This window comes from Chelonia mydas, chromosome 19, assembly GCF_015237465.2.
Source record: "Chelonia mydas isolate rCheMyd1 chromosome 19, rCheMyd1.pri.v2, whole genome shotgun sequence".
Classification (NCBI taxonomy): Eukaryota; Metazoa; Chordata; order Testudines; family Cheloniidae; genus Chelonia; species Chelonia mydas.
Genome location: NC_051259.2, coordinates 10,000,612 through 10,017,634, shown reverse-complemented (window position 1 = coordinate 10,017,634; position 17,023 = coordinate 10,000,612). Strand labels below are relative to the sequence as shown.

The following is a 17,023-nucleotide window of genomic DNA, read 5'->3' as shown; positions in this document are numbered from 1 at the left end:
CCTGGTAAGAAACCCAATGATTAAGGCTGTTAAAAAAACCCAAAACTTGCGGGCTCTGATTTTGTTGTGGAAACAGCAGCTTCACACACACACACACACACAGCAACTTAGTTGCTACAAATGTGAGAGGCATTGCGACTTGGTGCACAGGGTCACACCACCACTCAAATTTGGCCCAGCCATCCCTCTGTCATGCTTGCCTTTGAGAACCAAGTGGGATACACAACGTCTCTTCTGTGCTGCTGCCCTTCTTTGGGAGGCAGGCTATTTGCCTTGGAAGAAGGTGCTGGAGCTGGTCTGTGGATACGCGCACATAAGGGCTTGTCTACACACAGGTTTTTGTACTGCTATAACTATCCATCTAGAACCCGATCAAAGTTAAAGCAATACAACCCCTTAACACAGAGAAATGAACTGGCTGTATACATATATACACCAGGGTTGAACCATTAATTATATCTGTATAAAAATAATACCCCTAAACATTATATCAGTAAATACAACAGTTTAGACCAGACCTAAGGACAGACGGATTAGATAGGACTCCCTTTAAAAACAAAGGGGATGCTACTGAATGCTCCCACTGGCTCTAGAAGCTGGAAATCAAACCTGCATCTATGACCATTGTTCCAGGGCAGGACGGAGATCTGTCCCAGGGACTGAACTTCAGGTCCATTGTTATCTACCCACTCTAGTACTGGTGAGGTGATCCTAAACTCTCAGCAATGTATTTAACACATTAAAAACCTATGTGAAAGTTACATGTTCAAGTTAGGTTGCATGTGCAACCTAAGTTTTGCCCCCACATGTGTACATATGATTATTTCTTCCCACAGGACCGCTGCCTCATTCAGTGCCTGGGATGAGTCAAGGTTGTGATCTAGATTAGGCTGTGTGTAGGCGCCCTGCCTTATTTGTTGCAAGAGATAGAAGGTGTATAACAAATGAGGCAGAAGACTACAGGAAGAAAGAAGAATGGTCTTATGGTTAAGACAGGTGGAATGCCACACCCCAGAGGAATTCTCTTCTGTATTTGCCTTTGCAACATTCTTCCTACAAGATGCCAAATAAATCACTAAACCAAAATTTTGGCAGAGGGCACTAGTTGTATAGGCCTCATTTCTGGGGGTCCCAATATGAGACACCCAGGGCCTTACATGCAGAAGTTCTAAGCACTTAACTGCAACTAAAGTCAACAGGAGCGGTGGACACTCAGCACCTCTGCACTGAGGCAGCGTGGCCTAGAGGAATGAGTTGACAGTTGGGAGTCAGGTGATCCCAGTTCCCCTCCTCCGTGGCAAGGAGGGGGAGAGAAAAAAAAAATGGCCAGCTAGGAGCTCAGGGAGCTCCCCTCTTCCCCCAGCTCTCCCAGTGCATACGTGAAGGTGGGGTAGAGCAGCGCCCTGCGTCCAGCTTTTTAGACATTCATATGCAATTCTTTTGGCAGGCTACCAAAGTTGTGCTGACATCACATGGGAAGTGGAGATTTTCAGGTTTTCCACAGTCAAACCCACATGGAATTTCACAGAACAAAGAAAAGGCACTTCTCTGGCCACAGGTCTCTTCTTGTCAAATTCCAAAGGCCAGCTATGAAGTCACCAGATTCTTTTATAATTGAAGTGTTAGGAAAGCCAACAGGGAACATTTTAAGTTCTGTATGATATACTGCCTTAGTTCTAATTTGCAATTCAGAGGCTTGGTCTAACACGACCAACTTATAACTATGTCTCTTAAGGCTGTGGATTTTCCATGCCCCTAAGCAAGGCAGTTATACCGACCTAACCCCCGGTGTAGACAGCGCTATGTTGATGGGAGGGCTTCTCCCACTGACAAAGTTACTGCCTCTCGGGGAGGTGGCGTATCTACGCTAACGGGAGAACCTCTGCTGTTGGCGTAGGTAGCGTCTTCACTAAGCGCTGCACCAGTGCAGCTGCGCCACGGCATCACGGCATATATAGACACACTCACAGTTAATACCAGCCCAGAACAATCAGAGTTGTCAAGAGTTAAAGCTAGCAACTTTTGGAGACCCTGACTGGCAACTTCCTTTCTGGTCTTTGAGACTATTCCAATCCCAATAGTTATGTTATAGGAAGATCAGCATACTGGTTACTGCATATGAAACTGGAAAAACCCTGTTCCTCCATCATAACCCCTTTTACTTCTACACACTGGTTTCTTACGATAGTTTAACAAAAAAAGTCACCCTCCCACGAGGAATGGAGGCAGGGGAAGGAAAGGGTGAAAATCACCTTGTTATTCACCTCCCCCCCCCCCCCCCCCCCCCCCAAAAAGGAGATGGCACCGGAACGCCAGCTTCAATATCATTTTACTCTGGAGTATCTAAAGCAAGAAATTATTTGTACAAGAACTATGACATAGGGAACCGTAATAAAAGCTACCATTACACAGCATCTTATACATTTCACTACAGAAACCTCACGTGCACACATTGACAGCTCAGCAAGTGTTTACACAATGCTCAGAGGCACTCCAGAAAGAAAAACAACCAGTGCCAAACTTGCAAATGCCTCTTCCTCACTGCTGAGCTATGACAAGAACTGGGAGCGCAGGTGTATAGAGAAGAGGAAGAAATATGAACTCCTCCCCGATCCCTATTGCATATTTACACCACATGGTTAGATCACTACAGGAACAAGAAAAGTATGCACATGAGATCAACCCTGAAAGAAGCGGCTGTTCCTGTTCCAGCCCTTACCAAAGCTACTATGTCATTCTGCAAACCTCCTACAGCTGGTTTGGGCACCGTGTTTCTTTAGACACAGAGCACCATAAGAAGCGGTGGGTGGTTTTTTTAAATGTATTATACGAAAAAAAATAATCCTCTATTAAATGGACCAATGGCCTGGTGATTAAGGGATAGGTCTGGGAGTCAGAAGACCTAGCTTCTGTTCTCAGCTCTGTTACAGACTTGCTGCATCACCTTGGCGAGTCACTTAACCTCTGTGCCACAGCTTCCTCCTTCTGTAAAAGGGTTACCACCACCAGAGTGCAAGACTGGAACGGAAAGATCTGTGCTCCAGTGGCAAGCTTTCCCGAGGAAGTAGTGGACTGCCCCGACTACCAACTTTGACAGAATTTCAGCTTTTAAAAAAAAACGTTTAAGTTTATAAACATAATATTGTAAAGATTTCATTCAGTTCGTGTTTGGAAGGTCAGCGGAAGTCTGGAGCTGTTTTCTGCAGGCTCGGTAAATCTCTTTGCAGCTGCTCAGCTTGCCCAAGTCAATAAGGGCAAGCAACTAAAAAAGGACACTGTCAATTTCTCTACTGTCGTCCATGCAGGTGGACAGTAGAAAAACTGACAACACCTTTGTCAGTTCCACTCATCTTCCCCAAATATCAACAGGGAACAATAACTTCCACCCTCCCATCTTTCACATTCACCTCTAGCTGGTAGGTTTAGGACTCTGGCGAGCAAGTGACTGGTACATTTTTCTCAATCCATGTGCATTTCCCCTTTATACATAAGAGGCTGCCCCAAAAAGTTTACAATGAACTTTTTTTTTTTAAATTGACTAATTTCAACAAACTTAAGTTTGACATAGCACCTTTTAAAGAGCATGTGCTGATTTTTAAGTTCCTGGTTTAAAAAAAATACAAGGGGGGGGGGTAAGGAAAAGCTATTGTACTCCCCTGCTGATGTTTACAAGGGTCTTTACAGGAGGGGACATGGGTGGGTCTAGCAGCAATACTGTCAGGCCCACCCCTCCTTTCCTTCTTCACTTTGCACATGCCTGCCCCTTCAGTTTTCGCTTTACTACTGTGACTACTTAGAAACACTCTTGCAGGACCCAAGTAATGACATGCAGGTGAACTTCTCCCCAAAGCAGTGCATGTGACAGCAAATGCAACCGAGCACGTCAATAAACTGCCCGTATACAAAGTGCCATCAAACATACCAATTAAACGAACGGGGAAGGAAAGAGTACCTCTTCTCCTGTAGCGTTCCAATTATAGTGATTGTAGGGGTTACCTGTGAGATCAGCAGGTACAGACTTTTCAGGTGGAAAGGGAATTTCCAAGTTGGTGTCCCTTTGAGCACAGTAGCAAGGACACTGGTGGGGAAGCAGAAGAGGTCGTAACACCAAGACAGCATGGGGGCCTGTGTTATTTTATGCTCCCTTTTAAGTTTTCATTTGTTTTGAAGAAAAGCTGCTGGGTTGTTTGTTGCAAGGCATGCATGTTAATACCCCTGGAAGGTCGGTAGATATTTACTAATATTATCCTCAGATGAAAGGTGCTACATCAGCCCAAAGCTTAGGTTTCAGAGTAGCAGCTGTGTTAGTCTGTTTCCGCAAAAAGAAAAGGAGGACTTGTGGCACCTTAGAGACTAACAAATTTGGAAGCTTAGTATCTTCATGATAAAAAAAAAAAAAAGTGATATTCGAAAATACTCGTTTAAAAAAAAAAGAAAAAACATTCTTCCCACATCCCTGTGACCTCCTACCATGATGAGAGAGAGATCTGGTACATATTTTTCTAGTGTACTATTGAAAAAACCATCACTGTACTAGCATTATAGCCTAGTGTTTTAACAAGTTAAGTGGAATGACAACGGAACGAGACCGACAGTGATAGGAAACCGTCTGCCGAAGATTCCGTTTAAAAAAAAAGGAAGTTAATAAAGAGACCCCTGCACCTGTCCCCACTCCACCCCCCATCCCAAACTCCAGAGGGCACATTCTGTTAGTATCTTGGCAATAATAATAGCACAATAGGAGTTACCATACACAAAAAGGTGATCTCACTACCCCCATGCAGAGTAATAAATAAGCACTTATGCAATGCCCTTCATTTGTAGACCTCAGCATATTTTATTAAGGTGGGCAAGCATTATTAAACCCACATCAGCTAAGTGACTAAGGCAGAGCGATTACGCGACTTGTCCAAGGTTATACACCGTGAGTCAGTGAAAGAGCAGGGAACAAAACCTGACCCCAATTCTGACTCCCATTTGGGTGTCCTATCCACTAGATTATGCTGCTCTGGTAGATGCCATTAGTTCATTGGGGCCTCCCAAAGCACAGGTTGTATCCTGAAACACCAGCCTCCTAAAACCACTTGCACAAAATATTTAAACAGAATGGCGAGGCCAAGGCCTCATCTACACTAGACTAGTTTAACTAAAATCAATTTAAAAGTTAATCTAGCTAAACTGGTTGAACCTTAAGTGTGTCTACATTAGGGGCTTGCACCATTTTAAGAAGTTTTATGTTAGGGGCTTACACCAATTTAACTAAGTCAATTTTAAAAATCAATTTAATGAAATCAGTGTACTTTTCTAGTAGAGACAAGGTCTGAAAGTCATTCACAGGCAAGGCCCACATCACAAAAGAATGCCACCTCTCTTTTGTTGTAGAGAACTAATGTTTACTAGACCTTACGGGCAATGCAAGACCTGCCAACAATGCAATACTAAGCAAGAAAAAACCCTAAGATAAAAGTGAACAGGAGCCAGGGCTCAATTTCAGATTCCAAGATATCACAGCTCACTGGCACTAAATGGCTCTGTGCTGCCAATTTATTTTGAAAACCATGTTTTTAACAACATGTTCATGCTTCAGTTGCTACTAAAGTTGAGATTTAAAGTCAACAACTAGGCCTAGAGATTTTTTTTTGTTATTAGCACGTTATTGTTTTTAAACCAAGTTCCCTGAACATGTAATAAAGGTCTCTGGATGACAGTACACCTATAGGGAGGTTATTCAACACGTGAATGTTTAATGCAACCCAAAGACATCTCCCATTACCGGAGATGCCTTTTACTGTAGTTAGCATTGTATCAAGACAAATACCCACCTATCTACTCATTAGCGGAAAGTCTCTTCTTGCAGGCAGTTTTCTTGAGGATCGTTCTGCTCCCTGACCCCACCCTTTTTTCTTTATAATTTTACTACTAATGAGACTGGACAAAGTCATAGTCCACTACCAAAACCAGCTATACGCTACAGGAAAAAAAGGTGAGTGTTTATCTTTTCATTTTACTAAGAGCTCTAGAAGCCCTGTATGTGAGATGGCCCAGACTTCCTGCTTGTCATTCCCATAGACCTCCAGGATCTTCTAGATTCACTTATTCTGTAAAACAAGTCTTCTAATCTCAATCCAACTCTGTATTTCCAGACTAAAATGGTCATAAGAACAAACAACAAAGTCCCTGCATCTGCCCCGCTCCATTCAGATAGAGAACATCCCAGTATTCACAACTCCCAGGATCAGCTGTGCATTCTTATAGGTGACCTATCTGCAAAAGTCTTTAGTGTTGAGAGGGTTACATATTGCTGTGCACAAGTGAGCAGCTACTTTTAACCTCTTATAGGAAAGAGTCTTTCAAATCAAGGTTTTACATTAAAACAGTGAAGTAACTCCTAAAGCAAGAGATGGGTAAAAAGGTCTGTACCTCCACATCATTCATCCTGAGCTTAGAGAATCAATGATATTTATACTTTTTCTTCCTTAGTGCCTGCCTGCCTCTCTCCCCGCCCTCCCAGAAACCTAAACATTTTTCCCTTCTGGATGACTATATAAAGGGAAAAAACTAACTAAACACTTTCCCCCAAACTCCCTTCCCTTAATCTGGAAGTAGAGGTACTGGGGGGAGGGGAGGGGAGGGAGGAATTGTTCCTTCCTTCCTTCCCCCCCCCCCAATCTCATCCTTCTGAAATTTCTCAGGTAAGGTTATTTGATAAGCACCAATTGGCTCACCACTGTACAAGACAATAATGAGATTGAAAGCACTTAGTTTAGTCCGACCTAAGAAACAGAACAGGATACACTGCGAGGAGGTTATAACATAGTTTTGGGGTATTATTATTAAACCTACTTCTTGTGGGCAACCGAGAAGACGCAGGGGGAACTGGCTCCACAGTTCCCGGCAACAGGGTTTTCACAACATGAAGAAGAATTGTGTGCATTTATGTCTGATCATCCTTGGCGCACAGAACTTTTTATAGAGGCCATTTGTGCTGTCTAAAAGTCACTTTCATTCCCAAAACATCAAACATACACTCACTAATAATTTGAGTTGATAGGACTAGAAGGCTCACACATACTAAACTGAATGCCTGGAGTATAAATTATAACCAGACCAGACCTCCAGGATACACCGGGGGTGGGGTTGTTTTTTTAAACTAAACAATTTTTGAAAGTTTCTATCACAGAATCACAACCATGCTATCCATAATCCAAATAGGTCTATGCACTGGAGTAAAAATCCGTCTTAAACAAATAGAGTTTAATCTTGGGCTGTTTTTTTAGTGCCCATCTTATCCAGGTTGAATTTTTTTTTACAAGATATAAAATCCCTCAGTAGGGCACCAGTTTACATGACACACTTGTGCAACTTTCTTGCAAATACATAGGGTTGTATTGCCCAGGAACTCAAATGGTTACCCAGAATAGTTACAAGTTGCATGTGTTCCAGAGTAGCAGCCGTGTTAGTCTGTATTCGCCAAAAGAAAAGGAGTACTTGTGGCACGTTAGAGACTAACAAATTTCTTTGAGCATAAGCTTTCATGTTGTTAGTCTCTAAGGTGTCACAAGTACTCCTTTTCTTTTTTCAAGTTGCATGTGGACAACACGGTGACCACAGCAGTGATAAGAGCCACTCTACTAGAAAACACACTATTTCAATCTAACAGAAAGAACACAGCTAAGCTGAAGCAGACATCGCTATCAGTTAGCGAGGAACAAAACTTACACTAAGTTTTCAGAGCCACAGAAGAGAAGGATTGAGCAAGAAGGGAAAACTCTGTAGCTGTATGTCACACTCCAGAGTATCAAATGTCTCTGACCCAGAGCTTGCAATGAAAACAGGCAGGGTTTGGGCAGAGAGAAGTCTGTCAGTCCTGCACAAGGCCATTACACATTCAGATCTAAGACATGTAAACACAGCATAACAGATTATCTGCAAACTCTGATTAAGAACAGATATGAACAGAATGTTAGCATCACTGTCCCAATGTCCAAAATGTCTGACTTGCATGTAGCTGAAAGTGCAATAGCACATTTGTATTGCTGGCATTAGTTACATTTCCAGCAAATTAACAACAAAAATATTCATTTATAGACTCTTTTATCCTGCTCCCACTTCTCTCCAAAAAGTAGGAATTTACAATATAGTCAGGCCCAACAGTTCCAGGCATTTGATGTTTAATGTCACTATAATAAACAAACAATTGTTCCTTCCGAACTTAAGTAAAATTAATATAGTGATAAAAAAAAAATAAGTCTTGAAGCATAGGTAAGGAGTTAGGCCAGGCCTGTACTTTAAGAGAAAACTCAATATGAAAAAAAGTGTTAATCGATAATTCACCATTTCCAGTGCTGCAGCTACAAATGCTTTTTAAAAGGTTTCTAACATACCCCATAAAAGCCCTACATTCACTATCTGATACCGGACCCAGCCAATTTCAATTCTGAAATGGGTCAAAATTAGTCAGGAATAAATGCATCCTTAGATTCCATCAAAGAAATCCTTTATACCAATGGGAAAGTCACATAACCAAAACAAACAGCACGCCCATTGTACAGAGAACCCCTGCTACTGTTCCGACAACACTGAATCTATTCCAGGCTGTATAAAACATAACAAGCAAAATAAAATCCAAGGTACAAACAAAATGCCATTCCCTTCTCTTTTGTTTCAGGCACAATGCAACAAGGGCAGCCTGTCTGGAACTCTGCTCCTGCTGATACAGTATTGCTACTGAACTTCCTCAAGGTCACAGCCAATTTCAGCTGTGGAATAAAAAGGCAGATAGTGGCAGTGGTGGTTTGGGTTATGGATGGCAGAAAAGCAGAGTGTAAAAGTTTATGAGCTCATCAGGATTGTTGTACCATTACATCAGAGGCAATTATAAATGGCCAAGAGCAGGAGATGGGGAGCCAATCAGATCACAGATAGGATGTCAACCTAAGACCAACTGTCTCCTGGCTTTGACAGAAGGATTTTACCTCCATAATTCAAATCCCAAACCAAAGCAATCTGCACTTACTACTCCAATCACTGAACTGTTTACCAGCACTTCCAGGGAGAGGCCCAAGCCACTGGGCTAACCAAGAGACTGCTCAGGAAAATGGCCACAGCTAACCTGGGCAAGCTGCAGCTGCCCAAAACAGGTCACTTCCCACCTTCCTACCCCCAGGGAAGTGCAAAGGCCCCCTCACTTGGAGCAAGAAGAGGGAGGAAGAACGTAATGGGGGCAAATGTGTAAGTGCTGCTCTGCAGAGCTCCCACTACCTCTACTGATCGCACCCCTTCCCATGCCCAACAACGAGGAGCTCAACTACCCACCTCCACCCCAGGCACACACGCACCACAGTGCCAGGCCCTTCCTCCACCCAGGGGCTCCCTCCAGCTCCCCCCCAGAGCCCCCAAGACAGGCGGGGGAAGTGGGAAGGAGAAGGCACCTCTCTGGAAGCCTCGCACAAAGGCTGGAAGGGGAGGAAGAGAAGGCAGAGAGGCAGCCATTTTAGAGAGAGAAAGACACAAGACAATGGCAGCTCCCCAGCAGTGTGGGTCCAAGTGGGGGAGGGAACCCGTAGGAAATTCGCCCACCCCGTCACCCCCCTCCATCGCCCCACGTGCCCTCATCCCTGCCCCTCACGGGTGCCCCTCTTCTGCCCTTGCCCCCATTGTCCCCGGCCCCCCACAGCCACCCCACGTGCGCCCAGCCCCTGCCCCAACCCCAGCCCCTGCCCCCCCACATACACGGGCCCGCCCCTGCCCCCACACACATCCCCCCCATGCCAAGCGCTCACCTGCTGGGTCCTAGCGAGCGGCTGTCCCCCTCCAGCGCTGCTGCTCCCGGGGCTCATGGGCGCATGGTGGCTCCTTTGTTGGCCCCCTCCTGCGGCCGTGGCCCAGGCCTGGCTATTGCCCCCGCCGTACTGGGAGGCCATGTCCGCGGCCGGGCCCTTGGCGGCGGCTCCCCCGTCCTGGGGCCCGCTGCTGTAGTCGCCCCCGGGGTAGCCCTGGTAGCCGCGGGCTGAGCTGGGGGAGGTAAGCAGCTGGTTGAGGGTGGGGGTCGCGGTGGGCTGCGGGGTGGCGCCCCCTCCTCCTGCTGCCCCGCCGGCGGCCGAGGGCCCCATGGCCCCGAAGCGCTGCTGCTGCTGCTGCTGGAAGGCGGCGGGGGATTTGGCCCCGGCGGCCGCTTGCGCGGGGCTCTGCGCGCTGCCCCGGGGGGAGCTCAGGGCGTAGGCCTGGGGGGGAGGCGGGTAGGCGCCGGCGCTGCGCCCGGCCGCCGCCGCCGTGTAGTAAGAGTTGTACTGGTGGTTGGGGAAGCCGTGCTCGGCGCCGCCATGCGAGTTCTGGGGAGGGGGCGGCCCCGGGGGGGCCCCCGCCGGCCCCGGGTAGGGCTGCTCCAGGCCCCCGCTCTGCAGCGCTGCCATGCCAGTGCTTTGTTGTCCGCCATGTTGGTGGAAGGCAGCCGCGGCGGCGGCAGCGACGGCAGCAGCCTGGGCTCCCCGGCCGTAGGGCGGCCCGAAGCCGTAGGCTGGCGGGGCCAAGGCGGCCGGGTGGGAAGGGGGAGGCTGCTGCGGCGGCGGCGGCGGCTGCGGCGCCCCCACCCCGTCGCTGCTGCCGCCGCCGCCGGGCGGCTCCGGGAGGTTATTGTTCAGGGTGGCGGCGGCGGGCCTGGGGCCCGCGTTCCCGTTCGAGCTCTTCAGGTCGGGCTCGGCCCCGGCGTCCCCTCCGTTGCTCTCGGCCCCGTCCTGCAGCTCCTTCCCCGGGGGGCCCTCGCTCTCCGCCTGCTTCTCGCCGCCGCGCTCCGCCACCGCCTCGCCCCCCGCCTCCTCCGGGGGACAATCCCGCTGCTGCGCCTCCGCTTTCTTCAGCTCGGCTGGAGCCGGGGCGCCCAGGCTGCTGGCGGCGGCGGGGGCGACCTGAGCAGCCATGATCCCCCCTCCCCACCTAGCCACCCTCCCCGGACCCCTGCCCCCGAGCTGCTCCCCTGCCTGGCCGGCCGGCGGGAGGCCTCGCTGCTCCGCTGCTCCCCGCTCAGGCGGCGGCGGGCTCTTCAGGGCAGCGGGGGCTCATTCCCCCCCGGCCTGGCTGGCGAGGCGGGGAGGGCTCCGCTGGGCTGGGCTCCCCGGGGCCTGGCCCCGCTGTGCCTCCTCGGTTGCAGCCGGCGGAGAAAGGGGAGGAGGGATCGGGGGAGAGGAGGAGGAGGGGGTGGGGGGGGACCCGGGACGGGGCTCCCGGCGTGGGAGAGGCAAGAGGGAGGGGGGGTACGGCGGGCGAGCGGACCCCGTCCCTGGAGCCGGGCGGTGCGGCGGCGGGGCCGGACTAGGCGAGCCGAGCAGCAGCTCCCGACTCTCGTCCGCCGAGTCCTGCTCACTCCGACACGAGGCTCAGCACTGCCATTTTACCCAGCGCCGCGGCGGCCTGCCAAACCCGGAGCGGAGCCCGGCCCGGATTGGAGCCTCCCCCCTTCACAAAGGAGGAGCAGGCAGGCCCCGGACGCTTGCAACTCAGCAAGGCTGAGGCCGCTGCCGCACGCAAAATCCGCAGCGGATCCCGCGGAGCCGAGCCCAACCTTCCGCCACAAAAGGAAGCTCCCCTGCTGGGAAACACGGAGCGGATTTCAGCCTGGGCGAAGCGGACTGCCGGCTCGTTCTTCAGAAGACCCGCACCAGAGTGCTCCTCTGCACTACTGCCCGGCGCATAAAAAGATACCCGCAACCACCAGAAGCTGGTATCCATCCGTGCTAAAGGAGAACAAGTAGAAGTTCACTAAGCATAGGTCTGGGAGCTAGGACTCCTGGGTTCTTTTCTAACTGTGGAAGGCAGGAGGGCTGAGTTTGCTCCCAGAACTGGGATATTATGCTGGCCACAGGACCAGGCATGGATCTAAGAGCCTGGAATACAGGAACATGCAGGCTGGTTCTGTCCAGTGGCCCATTCCATCCAAGATCCTGTCTGCAACACTGGCTAGTTCCAGATGCTTTAGTGGAAGGTACAAGAACTCTAAATTGGATAATTGTGGAATAAGCTGCCCTGAGGGAAGTGTCTTCCTTACCCTCTGGGAGTGTGGGCTAAAGAAAGGTTCAGAAAATGACTCTAGCTACCAAGCAGTATAATGCACTGCAATTTTTATAGGGGGACATGGAAGGAGACCCTTATTATTTAGGGTGCCTAATACTATCCATTTTAAGTGTCTTTCAACTTTTTGGGGAAATTTTTACACTGCATTGTTTGCAGCAGGCCTGTGAAGTTTAGCTAGGAGAAAGTCCCTGGAGCTATATAAATGCCTTTTCTTGGTCCCAGGATTTTCCATTAAGATTTACCTGTTGTAAACTGTTAAAAATTGCCATTTCCTGGCTGTTGTCTGTGTTCCTCTGGAAAATGTTGGCCATATGCCAAAATAATAACTGAACATAAACATGCTAAACTCAGGGGCTCACACTATTGCCAAAGCAGCAGGCAGTGCACTAGGAACAGCTGGGAGCTGCTAGGGGATGGGGCAGGGAGAGAGAGAGAGCGCCAAGCCAAGCTCACCACCTGACTACATACCCTTCAGTCCAAACACATGGTTCTAGTGTCCTGCCTCATTCCCATCACCTTCTCTGGGGGCATTACCCAGAGCAGGACTCCCCCAACTCCCAAGAGATGGGTTGGAAACCTGGTCAGGCTCCCCTCGTAACTACACTAGACCCAGTATGGGGCTGAGCAGCATATGTCCCCTGCTCCAGAGGACCACAGGGAGCAAGGCTCCTTCTGGTGATGACGGGGAAAGAGAGAGAACTGAGTCAGGCCAGTCTCCCTGTAAATGCAGCATATTGTACCAGCAGGCCATCAGCATAGTTAGTCCTGTAACTCAAGTGATATAAATCTGTACTATGGTCCAAAAGTTCTCTCCTCCCCCCTTAAAAAACCCTTAGGAATCATGCAAAAATATATTAAAAGAAAGTTATTTACACTGCAACGTCAAGCAGTTGGAAGTTAGGAAATGTCAGATTTGAAGTTGCTCATTCATGGAGTTGCTGTTCTGCCTCCTGGTATGTATGCATTGATACACTCCAATTATATGATCACAATATTTTTTCCACAGGATCCCTACCTCATTCAGACAACAGGCTGGATGGACAAGGAGTTGAATTAAGATTGCAGGGATTACTGTAAATCTAACACTTCCTATATTTCAATTGCTTGACTTTGCAACCTAAATAACTTTCTTTTAATATAGGGTGTGTGTGTGTAATACATATAAAATTATGCAATTATCTTCTTGGCTTTAAGTGGTGCAAGTTACACTATTTTATATCACAATCCTTCCCATCAGCACCCTTTGTCTTTATGTGATCTACTTTATAACCTGCTACCATTGATGATTAACTGGAGTAAAAAAGGCCCTTGTATTGGAAACCCTTTAGGACAGGGCCCATCTCTTTGAAGCACCATGTACACCTACAACAAATGCAGAAATAGATAACAGACCATCACATGACACTGGGCAAATCATAATCTGTTTCCCCCATCTGTGAAATAGGAATACTACTAAATCTGCCCAACATCTGTGTGAGAAAACTAATGTTTGCAAAGGACTCTGAAGCCTCTTTAATGTGAGGATCTCAACAGTGCAAAATATTATTGCTAACTAATTAGTCTCACTTTATATTAGTGCTTGCTACACTATTTTTCAGTTTGGATCTTGATTCCACACATTGGGCCTGGAGAGGGCAAGAAGTATAGAGGGCTACCTATTGTCCTAATAGTGTAGTTAGCTAAGAAGCCCAGAGGTGGAGAAGGCACTGGACTTTTTACTTCTGCTGTAACTTATCTTTCATTATAGTGAATGTTGCATCTACTGTTTTCTGATATCATCAAGTTCTATAACCCAGTCACCATCCTGTCAGTATATTAGGCAGAAGTTTCCTCCTTCTTCCCCCACTGACACAATTTTTTTTTTGTAAAGGGGAAGATTTACGAAAGATATAGAACTTTATATATAAACACTACCATAAGAAAACCATGTCTATAGGATGCTTGAAGGAGCAGAGGGAAGGTGATGAGATACAGTCTTTCAATGCTAGAACATCAGTTCAAAACAAGTACAGGGCAGTAATGACCCGTAGAGATTACCAGCTGTTATGCTTTGAGGGTGTCTATGAAATGGATTGGTGGTCTCAACCATTTCTTAAGGGTCCACTTCACAAAAAACGCTATCACAGTTAGCATCCTTGATAGCAGTGAGATAGGGAGGCCAAGTCTAGGACCGTGAGCAGAGCAGCACCTGAAAAACTGGTCACTGCTAGTACTGTGTATGTTTTACAAGAAACAGAAAATTTCAGTGTACAATACCATCAATCCAGGAATAAAATTCAATACAAAAATTAGAATCTATATGTTTAAATTCTAAACAACATAATATGCACAGCAGGTGCTAAAAAACAGAAGGGACTCCAAAATAATAAGCTGGAGTAGAAGTTAGCACAAGTCAATGTGTAGCTAAATTCAGAATGTATTCCAGAGCAACAAATGGCATTACAGGCTCTCTAACCAAGGCAGCGTTGCCATTTTTCAGTAGAATGTATAACACGGAGTAGATTCTACCTCAGCAAATTGGCCTAGAAAAAAAGAGAGGTTTTTTCCCCCCTCTCTCTCTAGAATTGTACTGAGAGTTGTAATAGGATCATACATAATGATAGCTACATTTAGTATTTGTTTAGTAGTAGCCACCCAAAAGCCCCTCTCAGGATTGGGGCCTCAACATGCTAGGTGCTACACAAACATATAGGAAGACACAATCCTTGCTAAAAGTTTATAATCCAGCCTGAAACAAAAATGGTCATATTCTAGAGCCAGAAACTGGATTGGAGTCACAGTCACAAGATGCACTTTACCAACTGCCACACAGTTCTGAAGCAATTTCTGAGGCCTTAATTTGGGCTGGATTCCAAAAATCCCCAATATTTTCCCCCTGCCCACTCAGAGGCCTATCACAAAATGTTTCCTCCAGCAGAGAGGGGTTGGGCATGTCTTTATATGCTTGCCCTATGAACATCACTTTACAAAAACTGTACAAAAAGAGTAAAGGAAACCAACAGAAATACCTGGGTTGTTGAGTACACTACATGGTAGTGTACTCAACACAAGAGATCTTTGTAGTGCTCAATAAAATGCAGTGGGCTTTAAAAACTGTGGAAAATTCTAGATTAGAAAATTGATCTGAGTGCTCTTCACAAAGAACCCCCTGTTACTTGATCAAGCACTGTTGTCCAGAAGGAGATTTGGTTTTGGAGCAGATTCTCCTTCAGCAAACCAAGCTAGATTCTCACACAAAGGCGACCCCGTGGTTTTACCAAGCTCTATGGTGGGCTGTAAAATCCAAAAAAGATTAAAGAGCAGTAAAACAGACAGGATATCCCTTTCAAAGATGTTAAAGTGGGGGAAGCGAGAATCTAACAAATTCTGAATTGTTTGGGCACCTAGAAAAATAGAATGGAAAAGGCGCTACCATTTTATCCAAAACCCTCTTGGGCTACAAAATCCTGAGTGTTATAATCTCCCAGAAACCAGATTAGAGTCTGCCTCATGAAATTAAACCTTGACATCTCATTGGACCCCTTTAGAGGCTATCAAATATAGTCCAGGAGCCTAAATTTCAGTCTAGAGGCTCCCCCATCCAAATTTGTCCTACAATTTTTAACCCTGTTGGAATCTTCTTCAAAGAACACTGTGGCACACTGAAACCTGGAGCTGATTGGAATGTGGAAACTAGAATGGATTCCGTTTACAATAAGGAGATACTCATTTTACCAAGAAGTTTGTGAAACCTGAAGCAATTCCAGAATCTGTCTCTCAGAAAAGAGGCCCTGTGGTTTTATTAAATACTGAAGCACTCTATGAAACCCAAACTATTAGATTTGGAAAATAGAGAGCAGAATTCTTCCAACATTTCTACCCAAGACCTAAGAATCCTTGTGGTTCTGTGTTGTGACTCTCAGCCAAAGAGAACTGGATAAGACTTTCTTTGAAACATGTCAACTCTCCTCCTTTATTGACCTGAGGGATCATTGCTATGTTATGTGAGGCACTTTTTTCCCTGCCCCCCTACCTTCTGTGCTGAGCATATTTCCTCCACTGCCATACCAGCTCCTAGCAGCTCAGATAGTGAGATACCACAGGATGGGAATCCAACTCAGGTCTCCCACATGGTAGTGCAGGCCACCACCACTAGGCTGGCTCTTATTAAGTAAAGTCTCCTTCATGAAGGTGGCCTTGCCATTTAACCTAGTACCAAGGCAGTTTAGGAAACCTGGTATAGATTAGAATGCTAGAAACAGGAGTAGTCTCCCTAATAAAAGAGGCTCTGCCAACTGTGTGATGGCAAATATGGACTGAATTGTTGACATAGAAACCGAACTAAAGTCTCTCTCTCTCACACACACACACACACACACACACTTCTTATTATCCCTGGCCCCTTAAACAAGCTATAAACATGGACTGGATTATTACTTCAGGGACTGGATAGAGTTTCTGCAATAAAGTGTTAACTACTACATCCAAGCTGGAATGAAAGAGCTGAGCAGAAACATACAAATTGGAGAATGAAGATGCTCTTCCATTTTACTGGGATGCACAATATACTGAGATATCTGGACTGGACCAAAAATAAGAAACCAATCTATTCTAATTCATACAGTACATTTCAAAATATGGAACGGAAATAGCAAAAGTGATCTACTGTACATTAGAGTGCCTATGTGGTTACTGACCAATTTTTCTAAAGAAATGTTAAGTTTTCTGGAAACACGTTTCCATTTATTAGCTCAACTATAATGTTGTATAGTCTATCTAGCTTCAGCATACTTACTGCAGTTTCATAGCAGCTAAGTATGAATATTATTTATGGATTATTATTTATTTCGTGTATGTGAACAATCTACTGGGTACTGTACAAGACAAAGACTTTTGCAATCCTTGTTTAGGTTCTTTAAATGTAATATCAAGATATTGTGTTAGTCCCACTCAAACACTGCCACAATGGCAAAGAGGC

At 46.5% G+C, this 17,023-nt stretch overlaps 1 protein-coding gene across 2 annotated transcripts in view; it reads right to left on the bottom strand.

Annotated features, from left to right (window-relative positions):
* Window positions 1-10,938, bottom strand: part of ARID1A (AT-rich interaction domain 1A) — a 77,904-nt gene extending 66,966 nt beyond the window's left edge. For both annotated transcript variants that reach the window (XM_037882023.2, XM_043532282.1), the window contains exon 1: window positions 9,783-10,938. In XM_037882023.2, the coding sequence (XP_037737951.1) occupies window positions 9,783-10,916 (1,134 nt within the window). In that variant the 5' untranslated portion in view covers window positions 10,917-10,938. The remainder of the gene's footprint in view (window positions 1-9,782) is intronic.
* Between the last annotated feature and the right edge of the window lie 6,085 nt (window positions 10,939-17,023).